General features: G+C 54.0%; 1 protein-coding gene across 5 annotated transcripts in view; it reads right to left on the bottom strand.

The window, feature by feature from the left end:
• Positions 1-6466: 6466 nt before the first annotated feature.
• Positions 6467-23529, bottom strand: part of PEMT (phosphatidylethanolamine N-methyltransferase) — a 43047-nt gene continuing 25984 nt past the window's right edge. For 4 of the 5 annotated variants that reach the window (XM_065644826.1, XM_065644824.1, XM_065644822.1 and 1 more), the window contains 5 exons: positions 17503-17648; positions 12862-12973; positions 9383-9457; positions 8602-8662; positions 6467-7844 (listed from right to left, as the gene is read on the bottom strand). In XM_065644826.1, coding sequence (XP_065500898.1) covers positions 8608-8662; positions 9383-9457; positions 12862-12973; positions 17503-17648 — 388 coding nt within the window. In that variant the 3' untranslated portion in view covers positions 6467-7844; positions 8602-8607. Of the gene's footprint in view, positions 7848-8601; positions 8663-9382; positions 9458-12861; positions 12974-17502; positions 17649-23529 lie in introns of all 5 variants that reach the window. The other variant, XM_065644823.1, reaches the window with a different exon arrangement.

The raw sequence follows: 23529 nt of genomic DNA, 5'->3' as shown, positions 1-23529 counted from the left end.
TAGTGCCAGGAACAGGCAAAAATAGCCCGCTCGAAGCCTGCTCTTAGGTTAGCAGGCTTCAGCAACAGAAAATCCATTTGCTCCCTCCAAAAGGCTCATTGGCGACAGCAAAGGCAGCGCACGCCATGAGGCAGGTGCTGCTGGCACCCTGCGGGCTCGGCTCAGGGATGCGGGTGTGATGGGACCACCCTGCCGGGGACCCCCCAAAAGCAAGGGCAGGGACCCCAGGAGCGTGGGCAGAGACCCCAGTGGCTGTGGGAGCTCCCAAGGAGAGGACGTGGGCTCTGCCTGTGCCATCCGAGTGCCCAGCAGAGTCACGCAGAGCCTTGGAGAAGCATTACGAGGCGTTAGGCTGAGTCTCCCCAAGATCATCTAGAAACTCATCTCCCGCAGGAAGCAGAGCACGTTTGCCAGGAGCCGGCTGCCGGTGATGGATGATAAAGGATCCACTTTGCTGCGAGGCAAAGCCTTCCCACGGTTATGACTCTGTTAAAAATCACCGCCTATTTCTGACCTGACTGCAAAGAGCGCGAGCCTTAAGCAGGGGCAGGGAAAACAGCATTTCGCCCTCCGGCTGCTGTACTGCCTCAGTACTGTCTGACCCTGCCTTTTGGGGGGTGTTTTGCTCCTCGCCTGGTTTTGGAGGATACAAGGTCTTTCATGCAGCTGCTCGGTACAGCAAGAGCCTCAGGCAGGCTGCTGTGCATGAAACACCTTTAATGGAATCGAGTATCTTCAGCACAGATCAATCCCTAGTTTCTTGCTGTTTCTCTCCCTCTTTGCACCCTCCCGGGTTTACCAGCCACCTGTCAATGAACAAAACCCACCCGGCGGCCATGAGCAAGTAGCTGAGGAAAGGAAATTCCACGAAAGTCACATAAACATCCCAGCGAAAGAACACGCGGCTCCCCAGGGTCCAGCTTGGACGAACTGTGCAGGCAGCAAAACGGAGCTCGCAGCCGTACGAGCCTCTGCAAAAATGTAGGAAGCAAAATGTACCAGGAGGCGGGAGTGAGCATCGTGCTGCCCAGGACAGGCGAGATGGGGATACTCAGAAAAGAACAACGACATCAGAACATGACTTTGATTTCTGAGCACGCTGCCGAGCTGGGAAGTATTATCACCCTGGGGTTGAGCCGGCCACGGTTCCCGGCTGAGTCCTACAGGTGAAAAAGCCAAGATTGGAACAGCTGTTCATGCCTTTCCCATGGGCACACGCATTGGGGTCTTGTGGGACCCCAAATCCTGCCCTGGCTGTTCCCCCGAGACGGGAGAAGGAAGGAGGGGCTGCAGGAAGAGGGAGCAGCTGGGTAGGGAAGAGAGGCTTTAGCTATAGCTCTTGCTCATCCCCTGGGGAAAAGCATCTGATTAAATCAAGATGCAGCATCCAGGGTTGCTATTCATTCCCTATATTATTAGCTTGTCTCATTTTATTAAATCTCCTTTAAGGCTTTTCAAAAGAAGCACGTAACTCACAACATATAATTTTTCCCAGATGAGATATGATGCAGAAGCGGGCCGCTCCGTCGCAGGGGATCGAGGAGGTGGGTTTATTTGTTTCCTTCCCCCACTCCCTACTTCTTTAGCAACACTTTTCATGTCTCTTGACTCCTTTTAGCATTTGGGATTTGATTAACAGAGAATTTGAAAGCCTGAGACATGTCTCAAATCCCCACCTCCTTGAGTTGTCCAGGCAAGGGGTGACAAGAACTCGACTGGAGATGCCGTCCCGGCGCGACGCAGCTCCCGGAGCCTGATCGTGCCATGCTGTGGTTTCTGGATTTTCTGCATCTGCTCCCCTTTTCCCGTCTTTGGTGTGTGTTTGCCGTGATAAAGTCACAGTTTTGTGGCACCGCTTCTCAGGGGGCTTGGCCTCACTGCCCGGCCGCCCTGGGGATGGTGCTCAACTCTCCCACTATGGAAACATCTCTCCAAGTGCACTGAGGTGACATTAACTCATCGTGGCACATCTGGGTCAAGAGCTCCGTACAGAGCAGAACTGGGGTTCACCGAGCCAGGGGCACCCCGGGAATCCCCTGCTCCCACTTTCCATCGCACCTCTTGCCCGCGGGTCACTCAGTCGCAGCAGCATCCCACCAGCATACGGCATAGACAAAGGTGTTTGTGTGTCCTGGACGTGTCCCCAAACTCCGGCACCTTCTGCTCCCTTCCAAAGAACTGCAGCCTCCCCGGGATTAGAGAGAAATGTCGCCTGTAACTGGAGATGGGCTGTGACTGGGCTTGGAATATAGGACACGGGGGACAGGGAGGCTTGGTGACCCCTGTGGACGCTATGCTACAGGTTTCACGAGGGTTTCCATGGAAATAGCGACAGCTGCTGGGGTTATAGGACAAAAATAAAAGCCCAAGAGGAGGCAGGAGCCAGCCAGGCTGGAGCTGGTGGAGGGATGCACAGCTGGAGCTGAGGGCTGGGAGTCCACAGGTGTTTTGTGTCTGGGTCCCGCAGACCAGACAGGGGTCAGGGGAGCGGCTGAGGGACCCGGGGGTTCAGCTGGAGAACAGGAGCTGAGGGGAGACCTTCTGATCTCTGACCTGCCTGAAAGGAGCTTGGAGCCGGGGGGGGTCGGGCTCTGCTCCCCAGGAACCATTTATAGGATGAGATGAAACAGCCTCAGGTTGCACCAGAGGAGGTTTAGGTTGGATATTGGGAACAATTTCTTGCTGGGAAGGGCTGTGGGGCATTGGAACAGGCTGCCCAGGGCAGTGGTGGAGTCACCATCCCTGGAGGGGTTGGACAGACGGAGATGAGGTTCTCAGGGACACGGGGCAGTGCCGGGCTGGGTTAATGGTTGGACTTGATGATCTTGAGGGTCTTTTCCAACCCAAATGACCCCATGGTTCTATCTGTCCCCGCTGCTTCGTCTGTGGGGTCTGGTGGGGGCTGAGGCCAGCGCAGGGTTTGAGGCTGCGGGTGGAGGAGTTGGGGTCGGGGGCGTTGAGCTGAGCCCCACTTGGTGCTGGTGCCCAAATCAAAAACCCTCAAGGCTCCCGCAGCTGCTCAGCCCTGGTGCAGCAGCGAAGCAGAACTGCAGGCAGAGCCCGGCCCCGACATCTCCTTCCTGGGGGGCTCTGCCTCCTGCCGGGGATTCTGACTCGGAAAGGAGCCGCTCTCCGTAAACAGTTCCTCTCTGAAGAAAACGCGGCATGGAAAAAGCAGCACATTCCTCCAATTTTTTTTTTTTTTGAAATAAGATCCAAGGAGGATGCGGCGCAGCACGGCCAGCTTGCCAGGCTGTCCCGAAGCGGCTTTTTAGTGAGCAAATGAAAGAAAACAGCCCCGTAACTTGTCCTCTGGCACATGGTGGGAGCTCCGTGCGTAACGGCAGTCGGGGTGGGGTGGGCTGGGGCTGGATGGTGTCTGTTCCTGGCAGGGGTGATGAAGGGCAGGGGGACGGGGGTGCTGCTGCTCTCCTGGTGCTGGGGGTCATTTTGCAGCATCCCCTGGGCACCCACGACTGGTGGTTTCCCACCTGGAAATAGCTTCCCAATGGGTGTTCTTCCCATTGCATTTCTTTGTGAGCATTTAAAGCCCAGACTGCTTTCCCTGTGCAGCAGGGACAGAGATCGGTTTATTCTACAAAGGTAAGTCCTGTTGTGTCCCTTGTCTGCCTTCTCTGGATTAGAAGTTGCGCCAAGGGAGGTTGAGGTTGGATCTGGGGAACAATTTCTTCCCCAAAGGGCTGTGGGGCATTGGAACAGGCTGCCCAGGGCAGTGCTGGAGTCACCATCCCTGGAGGGGTTGGACAGACGGGGATGAGGTTCTCAGGGACATGGGGCAGTGCCAGGGCTGGGTTATGGTTGGACTCGATGATCTTGAGGGTCTTTTCCAACCAAAATGATTCTACGATTCAATGATTCTACAACTATGGGGTCCTCAATAAAGCAGTCAGCGCCCAAGCTGCCCCTCAAAGCCCCTGTAGTGCCTGTGCTCAAAGCTCATCTTTACTTTTGCACCAAATCCCAATGGCTGACACACCAGCCTCTCTCCCCTGCCCACCGAACGGCTGTGGGGAGGTCCAGCTTTGGCACTGGGACGGGTGCAGGAGCCCCCACCAGCGCCCTGACCCCCGTGTCCCTCCATCTTCCCAAACAGCCAAAGCGCAGAGTCAGCAAAAGGGGCCTGTCAGGAGCCCCAAGGGGAATCGTGACTCCTCCATCACTCTGCCAACGTGACACGTGCTGCCTCGATTGCACCCTGTGTTTATTCTCTGTTCCTGGCTCACTGTGTTTGTTTGCCATCCCTCCCCCGGTGAGGGCAGCGCAGCTTTGCTGGGCAAAAGCAAACATGGGTGCAGGGTTACTGCTGGTCACAACGGGGCGCAGGGCCTTTGGGGACATGTCCCCGGTTCTGGGTGTCCCCACCATCAGGTTATCTTCAGGGAGAGGACCTCAGGACGCAGCTTCCATCTCCCAGAGTTTCCCTGGATGGAGCATCCCCTGAGCGTGGAGCTGGCCCCGCATCGCGTGCCCGTCGCTGGGGACGTTTGGGTTTGTACAGGTGATCTTCCCACCCCCTAAAAAACATCACGAGGTTTCAGGGAGAGGAGACACGTGCAGGGGAGCTACACAAGCGGCCATGTGGAGAAAACCCAGCTGGAATGTGAGGATGGGCAGAGCCGCTGCGGGGGCTGCACGGTGGGATGGGGTGACCCAATGTGGCACCGTGTGATGGACTCGGTGACCTGGCTGTCCCTGCCAGGCAGGAGTTGAGCTTTAACTAGTTTCTCCTTTCCCAGTGTTTGCTCTGGAGAAATGTCCTGAACATCAAGGGAGGCATTATCTGCACAGGGCCTCGTGTGCAGCATTTCCCAAGGCTGCAAATAAACCCCCTGCCAAGCTCAGATGGGCCCAGCAAGCCCCACACCAGCTTTTGGAGCCATGAAGTTCTGAAAACAGACCCGTGGCCACATTTCCAGGGACCTCGCTTGGTGTTCAACGCATCCCCAAGAGCTGGAGGGATGCAGGGACCTCACTTGGTAGAACCGTAGAATAGTTTGGGTTGAAGGGACCTTCCAAGCCCATCCAGTGCCCCCCCTGCCATGAGCAGGGACATCTGCACCAGCTCAGGTTGCTCAGAGCCCCGTCCAGCCTGGCCTGGGATGTCTCCAGGGACAGGGCATCCACCACCTCTCTGGGAACCTGGGCCAGTGTTTTACCACCCTCATGTCTCGCACTGGGGCTGCAACCCCAGTCCTGGGGCTCTGATGGTTCAGGTCCCCCCTTTGGAAGCAGCAGGAATCTCATGTCCTGAGCCTGAGACTGTTGGGTCCATCCCTGGATCGGTGCAGGACACGGCCCAGCCAGGGGCTGAAATAGCTCCGACACCACCAATGCTTCATGCTCAGCCTGAAGGTTTTCTCTCCACCCTCTGTAACCTCAAATTCTTAGAAATATTAGGCAATTTTAGAGAAATTTTTTTTCCTTATAACTAGGGAATGTCCCCTAATCCTTCATTGGTAAAATACTATAAAACAATATAAATAATGCTTTCTCAGTGTTTTCCTCCCTGCAGCTGCGGTGAGCAGCACGGCACCACCGGGAACGGCCCCGGGCAGGGACGAAGCCCACCAAAGAGAGAAAGGTGGGCTCGGACCCCGCGAGCTGAGCTGGAACATCACCTTCCACCTGCAGCGAACAGAGCAGATGCCTCTGAAACGTCAAACTCCAGCTCCACGGCAGTGAGAACCAGTTCTGCAAATGCAGTGACACATTAATCTACTCCGGCTGCTGCGAGAAGAGCTGCTAAAAATGGGGATATATCCGGCATAGCCCCAGAAAAAACCCTGTGCGATGCAAAGGCGAGACGGAGCTGGGAAGGGTCGGGTTTGGGATGGCAGATAAATGGGGAAGAAGTCTGGGAAGCCAATCCCAATTGGGATGCTGTGGGCACGGGAGGGGAAGCAGCTGTCACTGGGGTTTATGGTGACAGACACCCATTTCGGGGGGCTGACGCTGGCTGGGGTGGGAATGGTACAACTGGGGTGTCCCCGGCCTCGTGGCAGCGACAAAAAAAGGTCTCACGTGGTCCCCAGACTGGGAATTAGCACAAATACAGCCCTCACTGCATTCTTGTTAAGAGTTATCCTTCCTGAACAAGCATGTGTCTCTTCGGTAAATACTGATTTCACCTATCGACAAATCAGAATTTATTTACATCAGAGACTTTGAGCCAGGACTGGCAACTCTGACATAAATGGTCTGAATAATGCAATGTATCCTCTCCTTGCTGGTTGCTATGGGTACTGGGCTGTTTTAGCCTCTGTCTATAAACATTAACTGTGAAGGGGATGTGGAAACTTATCTAAAAATAAAATACTATGTCCAAGTCTTTAAGAGGAAGGTCATTGAGATGGCAATTAAAAATAAATCCGCATGTAAAGGTTCTGAAGCGGTGAAACACGAACACGGCGTCCGTGAGCCTGGTGGAAGGAGACAGAGACCAGACTGAAAAGAAACCAACGCTTTTAATTCCTGCTGAGCAATGCCCGAAGGGTGAATTAACAACATGCAAAAGCAAAAGGAAATATAGGACTGTTTCGTGGAGGTGACGCTGAAAAAAACGGGGGGACGGAGGGGACAACGCGATGCTGAGACGTGGCACTGGGATGCACGGGAGCCGGCAGCAGCGCAGTTCCCTTCTCCAGTGCCGCTGCCGGGGCCTTTACGCTGCTATTTTTTTGGTCATTTACAGCTTATTTCTCAAACTGTTCTGGGAATGTGTAAACAGTGAGCCTGAGTCTTAAGCATCACCCCTGGGATCTTCCCGTCCAGGGCAGGATCCAGCCCTGGGCTCTTTGGGACTGGCCGAGGCTGGTGGCAGGGACGGAGGGACAGAAACAGCCCTGTCCCCAACACCCACCGGCCCTGCGTGGCAGTGACAAACAGCTGGAAGGCACTGGGTGGTGGGGCAGGAGGGCAGGACCCTCAGGTGCTCCCCGGGGACAAGGAGAGGCTGGGGGGGTGTGGAAGGGGCCAGGACACCGACACGGCCAGGGGTGGGATATCTGCAGGGTGTGCATGGGGATTGACTCTTCCCTTTGGTCTTCTCCACGCTGGGGTTTCCCCACGGGACGGCTGCCATCCCTCCGTCCCCGTGGGTGGTGGTTTAGGTCGTATGTTCATGTTTATGTGCTTTTCAGCCACCTTTTTTGGAGCCTTTGCCAATAGTGTGGAGATGCAAATGGGAAACCACAGCTCTAGAAGTGGAGGTTCCCTCTTCCAGAAAAGACTTGTTGTGTTGCGGGGTTTGCAGCAGGTTTTGTTGCCAAGTTTGCAGCTGTTTCCCCTCTTCTTTCCCCGGCTGTGTCTGAACGCCCCAGGGGCTCCCGAGCACTCTCTGCTTCCCACGGCTCTTCAGCAGCATCTTCGGATGATCCCCAGAACCAGCCGGAGCGGCGCTTCCCCACCCTCACACCTCGCTCACCAAAGGCACCGGTGTCTCCATCGTTATTCTGCTTTCCCTTCAGTCCAGGGCTGGAGATGAGTTGCCTTTTCCCCTGCAGATCTCCAATAATCAGTGCAGGAGATGAGGTCGGTAGGTCCTGCGCCGTGCGGCTCCCAGGAGAGCATCAAGGCGATGGTGGCAGCAGCCACAGGGACCCGGCAATGGGGACAGGGAGCTGGGGACAGGGACCTCCAGGCTGCGGCGAGGAGGTGCCACCGTGCTCAGGCTTGTTCCTCTGATCGCTTCCTGTATTGCAGGGTGCTCAGTTGGCTCATTAGGGGTTGCTGGGCTAATTAGTAGGATATATCTCAGTAGGAAAATGGGCAAATTGGTCAGCATGGGGACTGGAGAGGCACGCTGTGCCGAGGTATCCGAGATGCTGCTTGGTAAAAAATGGAGAAGAGGATGTTACGGACCTCACTGGTGCTCCAGTATCTGCTGGGGCAGAGGCTACTGGGCTGCCAAAACCCCAGCAGCGCCATGTGCTTGTCCAGCCTCTCCGACCGCCAGTGGACAGACACACCGGGGGCTTCCACGGGGGGCATTTAACCCCAGGAAAGGAGCCTGGGCAGGAAATCCTGCTTTTGCAGAAAGTTTTGGCCCCCAAAACCAAGCCCAGGCTGAGTTTCTGGGGTGAACTGGTACAAGCCCATGTGCAGAGTGCTCCCGGCTCGGGCACGGAGCAGCCCGGAGCGGCGATGCCCGATTTCCCGCTGGGGTGGTTGGGCACTCATGCCCTCCCGCACCATCCCTGCCGCTCACTGGAGCACCTGCCATGGCCAACAGCTGCTTTTTTCTGCCCGATTTAGACTGAGCCTGGAGCCTCGAAGCTCTCCAGCAATTTTCCCTCGCACTGACTCTCAAGTATATAATCAAAACGATTTGGGGGCTGCTGGTCGGGTGCCAAGAGGCGGACACAACTGCCGCTGTGTAAAGCCTTCCTGCCTGGGTTTTTGCGGAGGTTTGGAGCTCAAATCCCTTGAGAAGTGCAGGAGCGGCTCTGGAGGAGCTGGGGAGGTCTGGGCAAGGGGGTTCTGGGGGGGTGGGTGGTGCCCCCATCCCCATCCAATGCGCTTGTGGGTGGGGGAGCCTGGCAAAGCATCCCCTCTCACTGAAACGCCGATCGGCGAACATACCTGTTGCTACTTGTTCTTCGCTCCCTTCTGTTTCTGCCGATAGATTTCCTCCGTGAAAGGCCTGGGGTTGGGACGATGGGAATTTGGGGAGAGAGGGGGGAGAGACGCAAGAGAGGGGCAAAAGAAGAGGGGGAAGAATTAAAATCAGGATTACTGTGTGTTCTCCTTTGGTCCCAGAAACTCTGCCCTTCAACCCTGGGCTTGGTTCCTCTGGACCAAGCTGCTCCCAGCCAGGACTGTCCCGGCACCGAGCGGGACGATGCTCAGCGGACACAGACCCGTCCCCGCTCTCTTTGCATCTCCTCCTCCCTTGCAAAGACAAAGGACCTCTTGCTGCTCAAGTACAACCACGCTTCTGGGAATAATTCTGGGCTGCTCCATCCTGGGCTGCCGGGCTATTGTGGTGCAAAGTGTCAGAGAAACCCATCCAAGGAACTACAAAACGCAAGTTTTGCTTGCAGGGTCTCTTCACATGACACAATAAGTCCTTTCCGTGCCTTCCTTATTGTTCATGCACAGACAGAATCAGGCACCCGAAAGAAAAGAACTATCCCATTTTGATAAAAATAAACAAATGCATAAATGTTCCTAGAACTCAGCAAATAGTTTCAGAGAGGAATCTGCCCATTATCAAAACAATCGAAAAACAATACTCCGCTTTCCTCCTTCCCCGCTGAATTAATTGGAAAAAACATCTCTACTTCTGCAGTTCCCCGAAACCTCAGGAGTTAAAAGCTGGTAAAAATAATTAGAAACTCTCCAGCTTTGCAGAGCTACTCACCCCTCATACAGGATTGCGATTGTGTAGGAAATTGCCACTACAGCTGTCAGCAAAAGGCCAGCTGGGCTTGCGTGCCTGTTTTGAAAGAGAAGGAAAAGGTAAGTACAGGGGCTTATGCAAGACCTGGTTTAGAAAGTGAAATAAGATGCTGGGCTCCATTTCTCTCTTGCTCATTAAACAGAAGCGAACAAAAGGGCGGTGGTTTGGGGGTTTTTTTTGCCCTTAACATTAACTGTCTTAGACAGATGTTACTTGGCAAAGACTTCCCCAGCCTACTTCGGCAATTTAAGTCTGATCCCCGCAAGCCTCTGCTAAGAGAGCTTCTGCTTTGCTGCTAAGTCCTGAGATTACAGAGCTGTTTAATCGCTGAGCAGCTCCTTACGCAGGGCTGTGGCTCCCAGCCAGCGCTATAGGGGAAATAAATGCCTGATGTGCACAGAAAGACGGGCCACCCAGGGCGCAGGAGACACCCAGCAGGCGGAGCAACGTATGGACCGTATACATCGAAACGGTGGCTGAGCCATCGCAGGGCCGGGGATGGAAAGGGATGGAAAGATCCATGCCTGCACTGTGAAGGGTGCTGGGGGCTTAGTTCACGTTTAAATCCATTTCAAGATGTTTTAGGAACATGTTCTGTCACCTCCCAAGGCCCAGCTGAAGCGTGTCCTTCAGCAAGGGGTCACCAGGCACAGCATGGGGACCGACGCCACCTGCCTCACCGCACTGTCCTTACGGCAGAGATGCTCGAGCGCTGCCCGGCACAGCTGTGTCTGGCTCACCACAGGCACCTGCCCACCAAAAACACCCTTTCTGCATCCTACTAATCCTACTGCCTCCAGCTAATGGCTGCAAGTCTTGCCCTTAATTAGGACACTGCTGATTGCCTTTAATTGCTGGTGGCAGCTCAGCTCTGAAGGGGAAAAGAGCTGGCTGTCAGCAAAGAAAAAGTACTTAGCCTGTCCTTGGTGAGGATAAACATCCTGCAAGGCTTGTGCAACGGGACTAGTCCTGGCAGGAGAAGTTGCCTTCAGATGAGAGACTCAACTACCTAAACCCGGTCCTGGACCCGCCATCAGGTACTGCCTGGCCACATCGGTTCCTGGAGAGTCGCAATCAAATCTTCACCTTTACACTGTTTCCATTGTGCAATAAGTTTTTGCCTCATTAGGAAGCATCGGGCAACTTCTTCCTTTCCCACCCCCCTGCTATTACATGCTTAGTCATGTCTCCTCCTTGATTCCTATCAGAGAGAACAAATTTGCATGATTGTTTGTTGACAGCGAGACCTCTAATTGCATCATTTGGCTGCGGCTCCAGCTCTGATTTACACAGCCTGTTGCCATGAGTTAAAACACTTTCCTACTAAAGATACACAAAGCTGTCCCCAAACAGCTAATGCTCCATTTGTCTTTTGGGAGAAATGAGAAGCTTTGGGGTGAGTTCTCTCTTCTTATGAGCTCAACCTACTTATTGGGCAACAGCTCGTGCCGTAGCAGGGTTGACAGAGTCAGCCAGGAAGGTTTCGTGATCTTGGTAGGACTTTTTTTGGGTAGGAAGCCTGTCCATCTCTTGCTGCGGCTCCCCGTGGCTGTGGGTTGTCTGCAAGAGCGATGGTGTGGGCTCTCATCCTTCCCCACCGGTCCCGGGGGTTGGACATGGGACACCCACTTGGCCCTTTCCTCCTGAAGCTCCTGTTTTCATGGCGAGCGGTGGAGGTGTCTTCTCCAACAACACATTTATTTTGGCTGCTGTTAGTTGGGCAGGGGATACCCGCAGTACCCAGCGAGGCAGAAACCAGCGGCTCTCACCCCGTGCGATGCTTTGGAAGTTGGATGGATCAGAAGGCAAGGCTGCTGGTGTGCCGCCAGGCTCGCTGACGGTCTGCGGTATGTACCCTCACAAATTAAAATGAATCAGTCCTTTGGGCTCCGATGCCATGATACGGAGCGTGATACATCACTGAGGGAGGAAAAATATGCTCTACGTTTTAGGTCTGTCCAAAAGCAGACACATTCCTCCGGCATCCCTCCCACTGCCGTGGAACCGAGACGTCAGCTTTGGCCTCTGAGGGCAGAAACCTGACATCTTCCGAAAGCCCTGGGACCCCAGGAGAGACCCGGGACCCCCCAAAACCTCAGCAAGCCCAGCTGAGATCCCAGGGAAGAGAAAAGAGTCAAAACCACCATGTGAAGGGTTGTGCAGAGCTTCCCCAGGGCAGGCGGGCGGCGTCCTGGTGCCACTTTGCACAGCTCCAGCAATTTGTTAACAGCAATTATTTGTCATGCCTCACTGCCCTTTATGGTGGCAGCCTTTTAATGAGGAAAAGGAGGCAATCAGACTGCTGTCTCCAGCCCCTTCAAGCTGCTTTTGCCCAAGGACTGTGGCAGCCGATGGAGCAACATGCACCCCCGGCGCGAGGCTCATCTCTTGTGGGGGTGAAGAAGAGATTTCTGCGACAGAAATAGCTCAGGAGGGTTCAGCAGGTTCCGCAAAGCTTCCAGGAAATAGTTCAATGCTCATATTGAAAAAAATATAAAAATCTCCTGGTCAAATTCCTCACTTTCTGCCAGTTGCTCTCTGGCCACGGTGTGATACGGGGGAAACTCACCCTGCCCCAGCTCTGCCGGGGGGGATTTCAAGTGCACAGCGAACAGCAGCAAGGCTCAGCAGAGACAGGAGAGAAACCACCAGCTTTACTTATTACCAGGGGCCAGAAACTGCTGCCCACACGGCTGAAAAGGTGACCAGAAAGTGGCAAAGCACTTTATTTTATTCACCGAAAGGAGAAGGGAGGTGGTCACACTCGGGAGAAACTGTGCAAAATAACCCAGTGATAACGGCCCGCACCGCTCTGCGGGCTCCCGATGTAACAGCCATGGTTTTTTTCTCCTGGGCAAATAAATAAAATGTGATATTAAATGAAAACCACATCAAACTTCTTACATGGAATAGAGTATATTGCTCATTTGCTGCTAAATTACAGCCTATTCATTTCCTCCCAAGCAGGCTATTAAGCTGTGTTGTATCACATGAGGAGGGTTTCGGAAGCGTTATCACAGTGCAGTGGGGGAAAGGGTGTGTTGGCTTGTTTTGCTTTTTCCAGAGGTAATTACAGGGTCACACTGATCCCCGGTATCAGCGGCCTGCCCCTGCCGAGTGACACCCCGCATGAATTCGGCCCCAACTGTTGATTTTTCCACGTGCAGAGCCTGCCAAGGACCTCGTTCAGCCGCTGAGCATTTGCTGATGCTTCCTCTCCCCAGCATTTGGCCGCTATTTATTTTTCTACGATTAATGCCGCAAGTCTTTTATGACAGCAGAAGATTTTGCGCGCACAAAAATAAGTCGGGAAGTGAGAAAACGGGGCGTGTTGCACTTTCCCTGCCATTTTTGGTTTTTGCTGATTGCCATCGCCAAGTGTCGAGCCCAGACCCCACACTTGCCCTGCGATGGGGGGGTTTGCAGGGGCACGTACTCACATGAGGGCCCAGCCCAGATAGACGGCTGTGCTGCCCCAGTACATGGGGTTATCCAGGACGCTGAAGGGGAAGCTGGTCACTTTGGCCTCCATCAGAATGCCGAAGTAATCACCTGCAGAGCAAACAAGAGGGTTTCTCATCAGGCACCACGAAGGTGGGAGTCGCGGGGGGGGTTTGAGACGCCGATACCCTCCCCATGCCGTGGAGCATCCCTGCCAGGGATGCGGAGCGAAGGTGAACGAGGGATTTCGCTGCTGATTTCCAGGCTGAGAAAACAGCAACAAATTTACTCCGTGTCTATCAGCTTTTCCGGGAATGGCTCTTTGCCCACGAGAAAGGTTTATTTATACACTGCAATGAGGCTGCGGCAGCCACGTCCCTCATCGGGAGGCAGCTCTCGAGGTCCCAACTGGCTGATTCTGGCTTTCTCATTTGAAAACTGCCCGTCTGATGCTGCTTGATGGGGAAGCAAATGCAGAGGATCAAAACCATTTAATGGGGAAACAAGCCCAGCGCAGTGTAACGGTGGTTCGAGATGTCACAATCACGACCGCCACCACCAAATGCCCTCATTCAGTGGCACCCTCATCTCATAGTTCAGTGAATTTCTCAGAATTTCAGAAAATAGCACCTCTGCCTACAAAACACTCAATTATCGGCATGATGGTGATGAGGATAATAGGTGATTGTCATCTGTAATGAGGAAAGCTTTCAGAGCTGTCAGCATCCAACCAGTTCCCTATCTGCCTTGGGATAATCCTTCCACGCTCCTGAAAGGAGCCTGGAAATGACAAGTGAGGAGATGTTGTGCAGCTTGCAAGCAGCATTTTTGGGGGGAAAAAGGGCTGAGATGCCAAGCTCTGATTTCTGCTGGTCTTTACAGGCGAGACCACCAAGCCCAGCGAGGATTTTGCTCCATGTTCACTGTACAACACGCAGCATCAGTCAGTGAGGAGCAGCTCCAGGAGCTGCCGCAGCCCTGGGTCACATTCCCAGCTTTGCTGCCAGCCCGTTCGCTGACCTTGGCCAAGTCTCCTCCGTCCCTCCCGGTGCTATTGTGCACCGATCATAAAATCGGTCTTTCTTATAGCACGGAGGGTGGTGAGGATTAATGTATGGTGAGAAAGTGCTTGGAAATCCATATAAAAGGCATTACAGGAGTGCAAACTATTCAAGGTTATTATTATTACCTGGATCGTGGTGTAATTTCTTTGACCTCACATGGTGCAAAACCATTTATTTCTAAGGATAAACAGCACCTGCCCAATTAGACAATGCTTTTGGGCTTTAACTACAGGCCACTAAGTGAGATAATTGCCTGGTATTCATACTATATGTTCTCACAGTTACTTGGCAATGCATCTCTGAGATTGTTCTGGCAGAAAGAACACATCACCCCCTGCCACAGCCCATAGCCGTGCTTTCTTATGTGTCAAAAAGCTTCATTATACCCTGCCCGCCCTCGCCTTTGGGCTGAACACCTCGCTCCTCGCATGGCGCCGGCACTGAGAAGGTTCTTTGCACAAAGCCCTGGGTCTGTGGGGCTGGTGGGGGCTTCTGAGCACCCGTGGGGCCCTGCAAGCAAAGCACGTGAGCTTTTCCGACGTAAACCCTGCCTCTAAACCCACACAGTTAAGTGAACGTGACCACCGGAGATCCGCAATATTTTTCTCTTCAGGCAGGTGCTCAGGACCGTGCATCGGTTTGCGCAGCATCAGCCTGAGCATCTCCTGAGACTCCACTCTGCCCTCAAAACAGGAATCTGCTCCGTGTCAGGCTGAGGGATTTCGGCATCTCATCTGGGTTATTATTTTTTGCAGGAGGTCAGTGTGACCATCTCACCGCGCAGGGTCAACACTTTGGATCACAGCAGCAAAAAGCCACTTGATGCACTCCGCAGGGATCCCCACGCTCCCTGGAACCCGACCTGGGCTGAGGCACCACTGAGGAGCTGCCGGTGTCACCACAGCCCAGTGACAGACTCCGGTCAAGTCAGATTTACTTGAAATCTTGGTCAGTGCTGGGAGGAACCACGCTGGGCTTGAGACAGATGGGCTCAGACAGGCAGAGCTGCCTCTCGGTACCCTCGGCCTGCAGGAAGCCAAACCCTCGTTACTACATTTGTCGGGAAATGGGGCAAATGGAGAGGTGGACGGTGCTGAAATCCCTGCGAGGGCAGGGAGACGGGGCACCGGGAGGACCGTTCTGCGGGGGAGATGGCTGCATCCCTCCCCGTGGGTGCTGCTGGGCGGGAGATGGGTGGCACAGAAAGGTCTGTCACAGCAGGGTGACTCACACGGCTCCCGCTGTACCGCTTAGCCCACATTTCAGAGACAAAGCGCTCTGCAGCTTAAATGTGCTGTTACAAGGGAATTGAACAGACAGCCCCGGCGCAGTGTCTGTGCCCTGCCTGCTTCAGCCCTCATTGCTGTAGGAAAACCCAAAAGGGAAGGGCCAAACGCTGTTCCAATAAGTTTTTGAAGTGCTTGGGTGTCAGAGACTCTGTCAAAACTTCTCTCGAGCTCAGATACTGACTGTGAGAAGAAAGTGGATGATGATATAAGCCCCTTCTTGCCAAAGCAGCGCAGCCCCTCGCTACCTGCAGCCTGAAGTGCTGTCACTGCTGGGAGACCTCTTGCATCTCCAAAACCCTGTGGGCAGGAGGATGTTGGAAGTACCACAGAATCACAGAATAGTTTGTGTTGAAGGGCCCTTCCCAGCTCCCCCAGTGCCCCCCCTGCCATGAGCAGGGACATCTGCACCAGCTCAGGTTGCTCAGAGCCCCGTCCAGCCTGGCCTGGGATGTCTCCAGGGATGGTTCATCCACCACCTCTCTGGCCAACCTGGGACAGGCTCTCACCGCCCTCAGAGGCAAAAATTTCTTCCTCATGTCTGGCCTGAATCTCCCTCCTTTAGTTTAAAACCATCACCCCTTGTCCTATCACAACAGGCCCTGCTGAAAAGTCTGTCCTCATCTTTCTTATAGGCCCCTTTTAAGCACTGAAAGGCTACAATAAGGTCTCCCTGGTGAGTCCTGAGCAAGAGAACATCCCATGCGAGATCCTCAGAGACCTGCAAACTCCTCGTCTTCCCCACAGCTGGGTAAGAAACCACGCTGAACAGCATTCTGCATTAAGACTTCGCTGACTTGGACTCATGGGGGCTTGTGTGGAGCTGAGAACCACCCTCAGCCCATGGATGGCCGCTCTGCAGGGCTCCAGCTGGGCACGGAGGGCCTGAGCCAGCCCGGCTGCACCAGCACACGGTCCTGCCATCTGCCCACCCTGTCGCAGCTCTGCCCCGCTGCCCGTCATGCCCTGGCTAGCAGAGAGAGCTGGCCTCGCTCCGGCAGTGTCATACACGGCTGGGAGCCACGCAGGCTCAACCTGGTGTGCTGGTGGCCAGGAGAACCTCCATCAGCAGAGAGGATGGAGCAGAAGTGCCCGATATGGATCACTGACGTCTGCCTCTTTCCGGCCCCGGGGAACGTAGGAGCCACCGGCCACGCAGAGCGGAGGGGGACAGGGCCACCCTCGCCGCTTCTGCTGAGCCTGACTCACTTGTTTGCTTTTCCCCAGCGGTTCAGATCCAGTGGATCCTCCTGGTCGGATGAATCAGGCTTTACACCAACAGCCCCAGCCCTGGCTGAACTTCAGGAGCATTCAAGCAGCTCTGGCTGGCGGGTAACTCCTGTGCCCGGCCTCCCTGGCCACGTCTCCACAGGCACAGCATCGCTCCTGGGGGCTGGGGCTGATTTTGGAGGATGCTGGGGGACAGGGGAGTGACACGGGGCCAGGAGCAGGGCTGCACAGCTGCAGGGTGAGGGCGCATGTTCAGGAGTGCTGAGCTCTATTTCTGGCGGCAGGATCTTGGCCAACTCAACACATTTCTTTGCAACTCCACTTGAAACCAGGAAGGCTTATTACCTCCCTCTCTTCTTCCTGACAACTCTGCAGGAGCTAATTGAATTTGGTTTGTAAAGCACTTGCAAAAGCACAGCCTAAATGTGGTGTCAAAGCCAGGGCTGTGATTATTTCAGCCAGCAGGAGCTGCCCCTTTCCTTAGATATTTATTGTTCCTGTCTCTATTTTATTTTTATGAATTCCACACATACTGGCATGTTTTTAAAGTCAACAACGCTAATAGAGTTACTCTCTAAATGTGAAAGCAGGCGCAGCGCAAAATGCCTTCTGCCATAAAACGGCAGATTAAAGAATCTGTCAACGAACGCCAGGTTTATTGCAGAGGGAAGAACAAACACGATCCTGTCTCCACACATGTGTGGAGCGGGTGGGGGCTCAGAACAAGGCTGCCGGACCCCTTGCGCCCGCTGTGCCGGTGACAACCTGCCCAAGGGGTCTGTGCTTGAGGGTCCCTTTTCTGGGAGGCATTTGAACTGTCAGACAATCGGCTGCTTTCTAAAATTTCAAGCTTGATGCGGAAGGTGATGGGACTCACTGCATGATCTTCTCCGTAACGACATGGCTAGATCCATCACACTTTGGTGTCATAAAGCCAGGACCAAATCTAACAGCTCTGAAGACAAGGATGAGGAAATTCTTACAGACTCTGCCCTAGCAAAAGACCCCTGCAAGGATTAAATGTACTTTCTGGTTAATCTGTTGAATTTTTAGTGCTTACCTAGGAACGTCCCGGTGAATCCCAGTGCTAAGAAGCTGGAAATGACAAACAAGGTCCCTACAGCCAAGATGGCCAAGCCCGAGTAATAGGCCCAGTGGCAGTCCAAGCCCTCCAGCTTCGGTTGGCTCTTCATGGCTTCTGTGAAGCTGTCGGAGAGACAACAAGGGCCGTTAATTGTGATGACTCGTTATTAACATCACCCACCTGTGAGATGCAGAGCTTTGGGAGAGGATGCTGCTGAGTAGGACCCTTCATCAGGTCTCTTCTTCCACCTGGGATGTTACTCAAGGGAGAAGCAAGGAGCCAAAGCCTTGTGAGCAGCCAGGGTTTGACCTGGGGCAGCTATTTCTATTTGCAGCCCTTGCTCAATCCTGAAAATATCAACCCCACTGAACTGCAATATTAAAAGAATCACAGAATAGTTTGGGTGGAAAGGGACATTCCCAGCTCCCCCAGTGCCCCCCCTGCCACGAGCAGGGACATCTGCACCAGCTCAGGTTGCTCAGAGCCCCGTCCAGCCTGGCCTGGGACGTCTCCAGGGATGGGGCATCCACCACCTCTCTGGCCAACCCGGGCCAGTATTTAATCACCCTCAAAAAGCTTTGCCTTGCTCTCCAAACCTCCGGTTTCATCATGACTGTGAGCTCTGGCAAAGACGCTCGTGCAAATGCCGGAGGCTGCGCTGCCTCGGCACAGGGTTGGGAACAATTGGCTGGGTTCTCCCGTGCTCCCACCCCCGTTCCTCCCCATCACAATATTTTGCAGCCTTCACGCGTTAGCCACGTGCCCAGGAGTGATTCACGGCTGAAGTCGAACAGTCAGAGAGAGGACGGGAACGGCGAAAGGAAAATACTAGAGAAACACACATTTTCGAGCGCAGCTTCTCGGCTCCAGGCTTGTTCAGGCATTTCAGGTCTGACCTTCCAAATACTCCTTTGTGAGTGGAATAATTGTGACCCTCCCTTCAGCCCCCTGCCCTTCGCCCAGAGCAGGGCTTGGCAGGCTCAGCATCTCGCAGAGCTCTGGCACAAGCCTCTGCCTACAAAGGAGACAACGCCGTCATTAAAAACCCGCCCATTAATAATAGCGAGAGGAGATAACAGACCCGCAGAGCTGCACACTGTGTTTCTCCACATGTTGCTGACACATGAGGTAGGAAACGTTGAGTCTTTTTTTAATGAGCACCATGGAGGCTGAAATTCAAGTGGAATAACAGCTCTACCGCGCCTCCGGCCACCGCTGCTCCTGCCCGGGCTCCTGGGCTGGAAAATGCTTCCATGACGTTACCTACAGGGCTTGGAATAGTTTTTTATCCTCAACATCCACCTTCCCCAAGCCCTGCAAATGCCTGGATTTATTCTGGTGCCCAAATGAAAGCTGAGATGGACAATCCTGCCTGCCTGGCTGATGGACAAGCAGCTGGAAATGCACCTTTTGAAGGCTCAAAGATCAGATGACAAGTTACATGCACCAAGCAAAGTCCAGGATGATATTTTTTGTTTTCCTTGGAGCTCCTTCCTACTAAGTTTTCTACTGTCGGGGAGTTTTTAGGACCCTGGAGAAAGACATTTAATCTTCACTTTGGACTGGAGCAAGGAAATAAAACAGAAAAAATGTAATGTGCTTGGGAGTGAGCAAGAGCACAGCATCTTGGTGATTTACACTTGGTCATTTAACTCAGAATTTCCACGCTGGAAATTACAGGGAAATTCCCTTTTCCAGGGAGCTGAATGCAGAGAGAGGAAGGACAGCCTGGCCCTGGGTGGTGCAAGGACACATGTCGCCAGGGCTGGTCCCCCTCCAGCACCCAGCACACCAGGCTCACATTGGTTTAGCTTAAAATCATTACTGATGTGAACACACAGCCCTGGCTGCCAGGTGAAGCAGCTGCACAACCCTTTGCATTGTTTCCCTGGTGTTTATTTTTAAATGACACAAGTCCCCCCTGTAAGGAAGCCCAAATGTGCATTCCTGCTGCCAGCGCTGCCCGGGTTTGGGAGGAAAGAAAATCCCTGTGCGGGGAGGTGCTCGTCCGCCTGAGCAATCCTGGCCTGGCTGTGCTCTCCATGCACAACAGGACATCCCCTGGGACACTCTGGAGCAGTCTGCTCCCACAGAGGAAGATGCAAACGCCTTTTTCACAGCACTGGGGGTTTGACTCCGCATCTGGCCAGGAGCCTTCCACAGTGCACCAGCACTGGGATGGGATTTCACAGAGATCAAAAAACGCTGCTGATCGCTGGGGAGGCAGGTCTGGGCACCGAGCTGGTCCTCGCCTGGATCGCAGCAAAGAGATGGCAGAGCAGAGGGAGGTACGGCCAGAGCTGGGCGCTCAGAGGCTGCTGCTCGCTCCGGATGAGCTGGATTCACACCACATTACATCCTTGAGGCTCCACTGTCCCATGCTAGTGACCTGACTTGGCCTCGGAGCAGGAGAAGAGTAAAGGTGGCTTCGAGAGTGTGAACTGGCTGAATGCGAATCAGCCTTGGAGGTTTTGCAACCAGCACGTGACGCCGTTTGCTTTGGCAAAGCTGCCTCCCCTGCTCCAGATGATCCCATCCTTCCTTTTCACAGTCGGATACGCCTGCATTCATCATCCTCATCAGCATGTCTTGCTTGGTCCCCTGCTGTTTGGCTTACAGCTAGAGAGCGAGGTGTTTGCACGGAGATAATGGACTGCCTTTCCCTCTAGTAATGCTTTATATCTTCCTAAACACACTCTCTATTTGCATTAAACATGATGCGCACAGGAGTTTTCAGAATTGGTAAATAAACCTTTTAAGCATTTATGATGCTGGGCCATGACAAGCAGCATGGAGCTGTCAATTATTCTGGCATCTGTGGCTGTTCCTCGGTGCCGGGGGGAGCTTCACCACCTCCTTGGCAGGGGGAGGACAAGGCGTTGGCCACCTCCCTTGCTGGGGGGGGCAAGCCATGCAGCCGGTTTGTCATTAAACCAGTCCCTTTCGCCATGTGCCTCTGAGTCACATTTGTTACAGCATTTATTTCTGGCTGCATGACAAGGCAGATGCCCAGCTTGGCACCCAAGAGGGCATGAGTTAAAGCCGCGCTTTGTACCGGTACCTGGCAATGCTTTATGTACTGAGCGGAGCGATTGCCATGGTGAGGAGCATCCCTCTGGCCAGCAAAGGGGAGGGCTGGGTGGGCTGCGACCTACTTTAATCACATACCCACCTGCTGTCACGAGGACGTTTGCCATCGGGGAGGGACACCTGGAATGCACCCCCAGCTTTGGCAAGTGGAAACTGGGGAAATGGAGCTTCCCCGACATCTCCCCACGCTTGTCGGCATGAAGCAGGACAGCAGAGGCACCCATTTTCCACCCCAGTAGGGAAAAGCCCAAATCCATCAGCGCTGCTCTGGCCAAATTGGCCAGTTGCTGGCAGGGTGGAAGCAGCTGCAGGGTTTTGCATGGGGAAGCAGAGGCAGTGGGTGGTGTTTTGTTCACCTTTCCCAAAACAGAGATGTGCTTGCTCAGACACTCAGAAATTGCTTCGTGGGAATAGACCACATGAACTGGAAAAACAGTCAAAATGGTACCAGAGAATGGGGCTGGAGATGTCACATGGGTGGGCTGAGAGGAGGAAAGTGGGAACGAAGGGAATCGGCTGCAGGTCCCCTCGCTGGAACACCAGGTTTGCACAAACAGGTGTTGATTCATTGAATCATAGAATCATTTTGGGTGGAAAAGAACCCCAGGATCATTGAGTCCAACCATAACCCACCCCTGGCACTGCCCCATGTCCCTGAGAACCTCATCTCCGTCTGTCCAACCCCTCCAGGGATGGTGACTCCGGCACTGCCCTGGGCAGCCTGTTCCAATGCCCCACAGCCCTTTGGGGAAGAAATTGTTCCCCAGATCCAACCTCAGCCTCCCCTGGCACAACTTGAGGCCAGCTCTTCTTGTTCTATCACTTATTACTTGGGAGAAGAGACCAACACCCTCCATGGTACAACTCAACCAGGGAATGGCAACTGCAACACCAGAAAACCTACCTAACCTACAGCCCAAAATGCATCCCCAAAGGCTGCATGGAGCATGAAGCAAACCTGGAAATAGTGTACTGAGAGAGAAGCTGAGTGTTTCTAGGTCTCTGGGCCTCTCTCGGTGGCCCACACTGAGTGTATTTCGCAATCCCTTTCCCTCAAAGGAGGGCAAAGACTGTGTCCAGCAAACTGGGTCACTGCGGGAGCAGCCCAGCAGCGCTCCCTCTGCCTGATCCCAAAAATCAGTCTGGAAACTGGGGCTGGCAAACGCAACCGGGGCAGAACTGGGCCAGGGGCCAGCGAGGCAGCCGCGGCGGGGCCGGCAGCAGCTGCTGCAAGGGGCTGCGCTCGCCATGTGGGATGTCTGTCCGTCCCCCACGCCTGAGGTTTTGTTCCTCTTGCAAAAGGAGGCAACGGGGGTAAAACCACGCGGTGGTGCCCAGCAGCACAGGCTGTCGCGAGCACACGGCAACAAAAGATCTTGTTCTTGAAAAAAAAGCCCTGCCAATACCACCGGCAATTGTTAGCCCGGTCATCATCTTCACAGCTTCTTTCCCCAATAATGACTTTGCTTTTCTGCCAGTGCTGGTGTGTGTGTTATTTAGGTCGGCTGGGGGCTGTGGAAGCTGCGGTGGGGACGCGGACGCCCGGCAGCTGTGCCGGAGGGGACGGGAGGTGCTGTTGGCTCAGAGGAGACATCGGCTCCTTCAGGTCACACTCGGTTCCTATCATCCAACTTGGTCACTTCTGCACAAAAGGCCGCGTGGTTCTCGGATTGATTCCATTTACACCATGCTCGTTCATGGTACAAGCTCACAAAATTAAATAGCATTGAGCATAAAGGCACTACCAGGCAATGACAAACAAACTCTTCCCTATGCAAAATCCTGTCCTGGGGTGGATTAATTTTCTTGGAAGCATCATTTCCAAGCCAGAAGCCCGTCCATGCAGGAGGCGATGCCCAGTGGCTAATTGTAGAGCTGATGCAGGGAAAAACATCAACAACATGGTAAAGCAGGAGAGAGGCACTGGCTCTAAGCCGAGGACAGCGAAGATTGTCACGTCCCGTGTCACACAGATAACAGTCATAAACCGTGGGGGTAGTGGACGCAGTGCGGATAGTTCAAAAGTTCAGGAATTGTTTTCACAGATAAGAGCCTCGGTGGTGGAAGTTCCCTGCTTCTTGTAGAAAGAACAGGGCTGTAATGAAAATAATCAGAGCACCAAAGCAATTAAGGACGCTTGTCTTGTGCAGTTGACTAAGCAGAGGCCCCCCCGGTCACAGGTCATTCTGGTTTGCTTCTCAGAAGCAAGCTGAGGCTTGATAACGAAGTTCAGAGCTGGGAAGCACCTAATTGCTTAATCGAGCACAAGACACTCCTCTTCTCACACCCAAGGTATCCCTTTGGAGCAAAGCCTGCGAGAGCATCACGGTGCCGGGGACAGGGCGGGCGGTGAAGAGCCGCACAGCCCAGCTCCAGGGCTTTGAGCCACGATGCCAACCTGCTCGCAAAGTTTTTGTCGGCTCTGCCCTCCCCTCCTCCGCCCCCAGCTTGGAGCCTTTCAAAAATTCAGTTGCAAAAAAAAAAAAGGAAGCAGGTTTTTAAAAACAAAAAAAAAGAGACATCCCGTGGGCTCCTCAATTGCTCCCTGGCAGCCCACACCTACGTAAAAAGTCCCCGAAGCACAAAGAGAGGAGTTTCAAAGGCTGGATTACAGCGCTGGGGGTGGAGGGACCCCCTGGGCTGCCTTTTTGCTCACTGTCAGCAGCCAGCACGCTCCAACCACGGCCACCGCGCAGCCCCAGCGCCAGGCACAGATTGTGCTTTGCCAGCTGCATCGGCTCCGCAGGGCTGAGGAGCAAAAACCTGTGTTCAGAATACCAGTGACTCGGAAAATAACGTAAAGGGAGAAGCGAAATAGCAAGAGCGGGTGAGACACATCCCTCCCGGCATTGCTGGCCACTGAGATGACAGTGCCTGTGTCGTGTGAGCCGTGAACCCCTCTCTGGGCAAACC

The sequence above is a fragment of the Caloenas nicobarica genome, chromosome 14 (genome assembly GCF_036013445.1).
Source record: "Caloenas nicobarica isolate bCalNic1 chromosome 14, bCalNic1.hap1, whole genome shotgun sequence".
In the NCBI taxonomy this organism is placed as follows: domain Eukaryota; kingdom Metazoa; phylum Chordata; class Aves; order Columbiformes; family Columbidae; genus Caloenas; species Caloenas nicobarica.
Note: the sequence above shows the minus strand (reverse complement) of the source record. Positions and strands in the feature narration are given on the sequence as shown.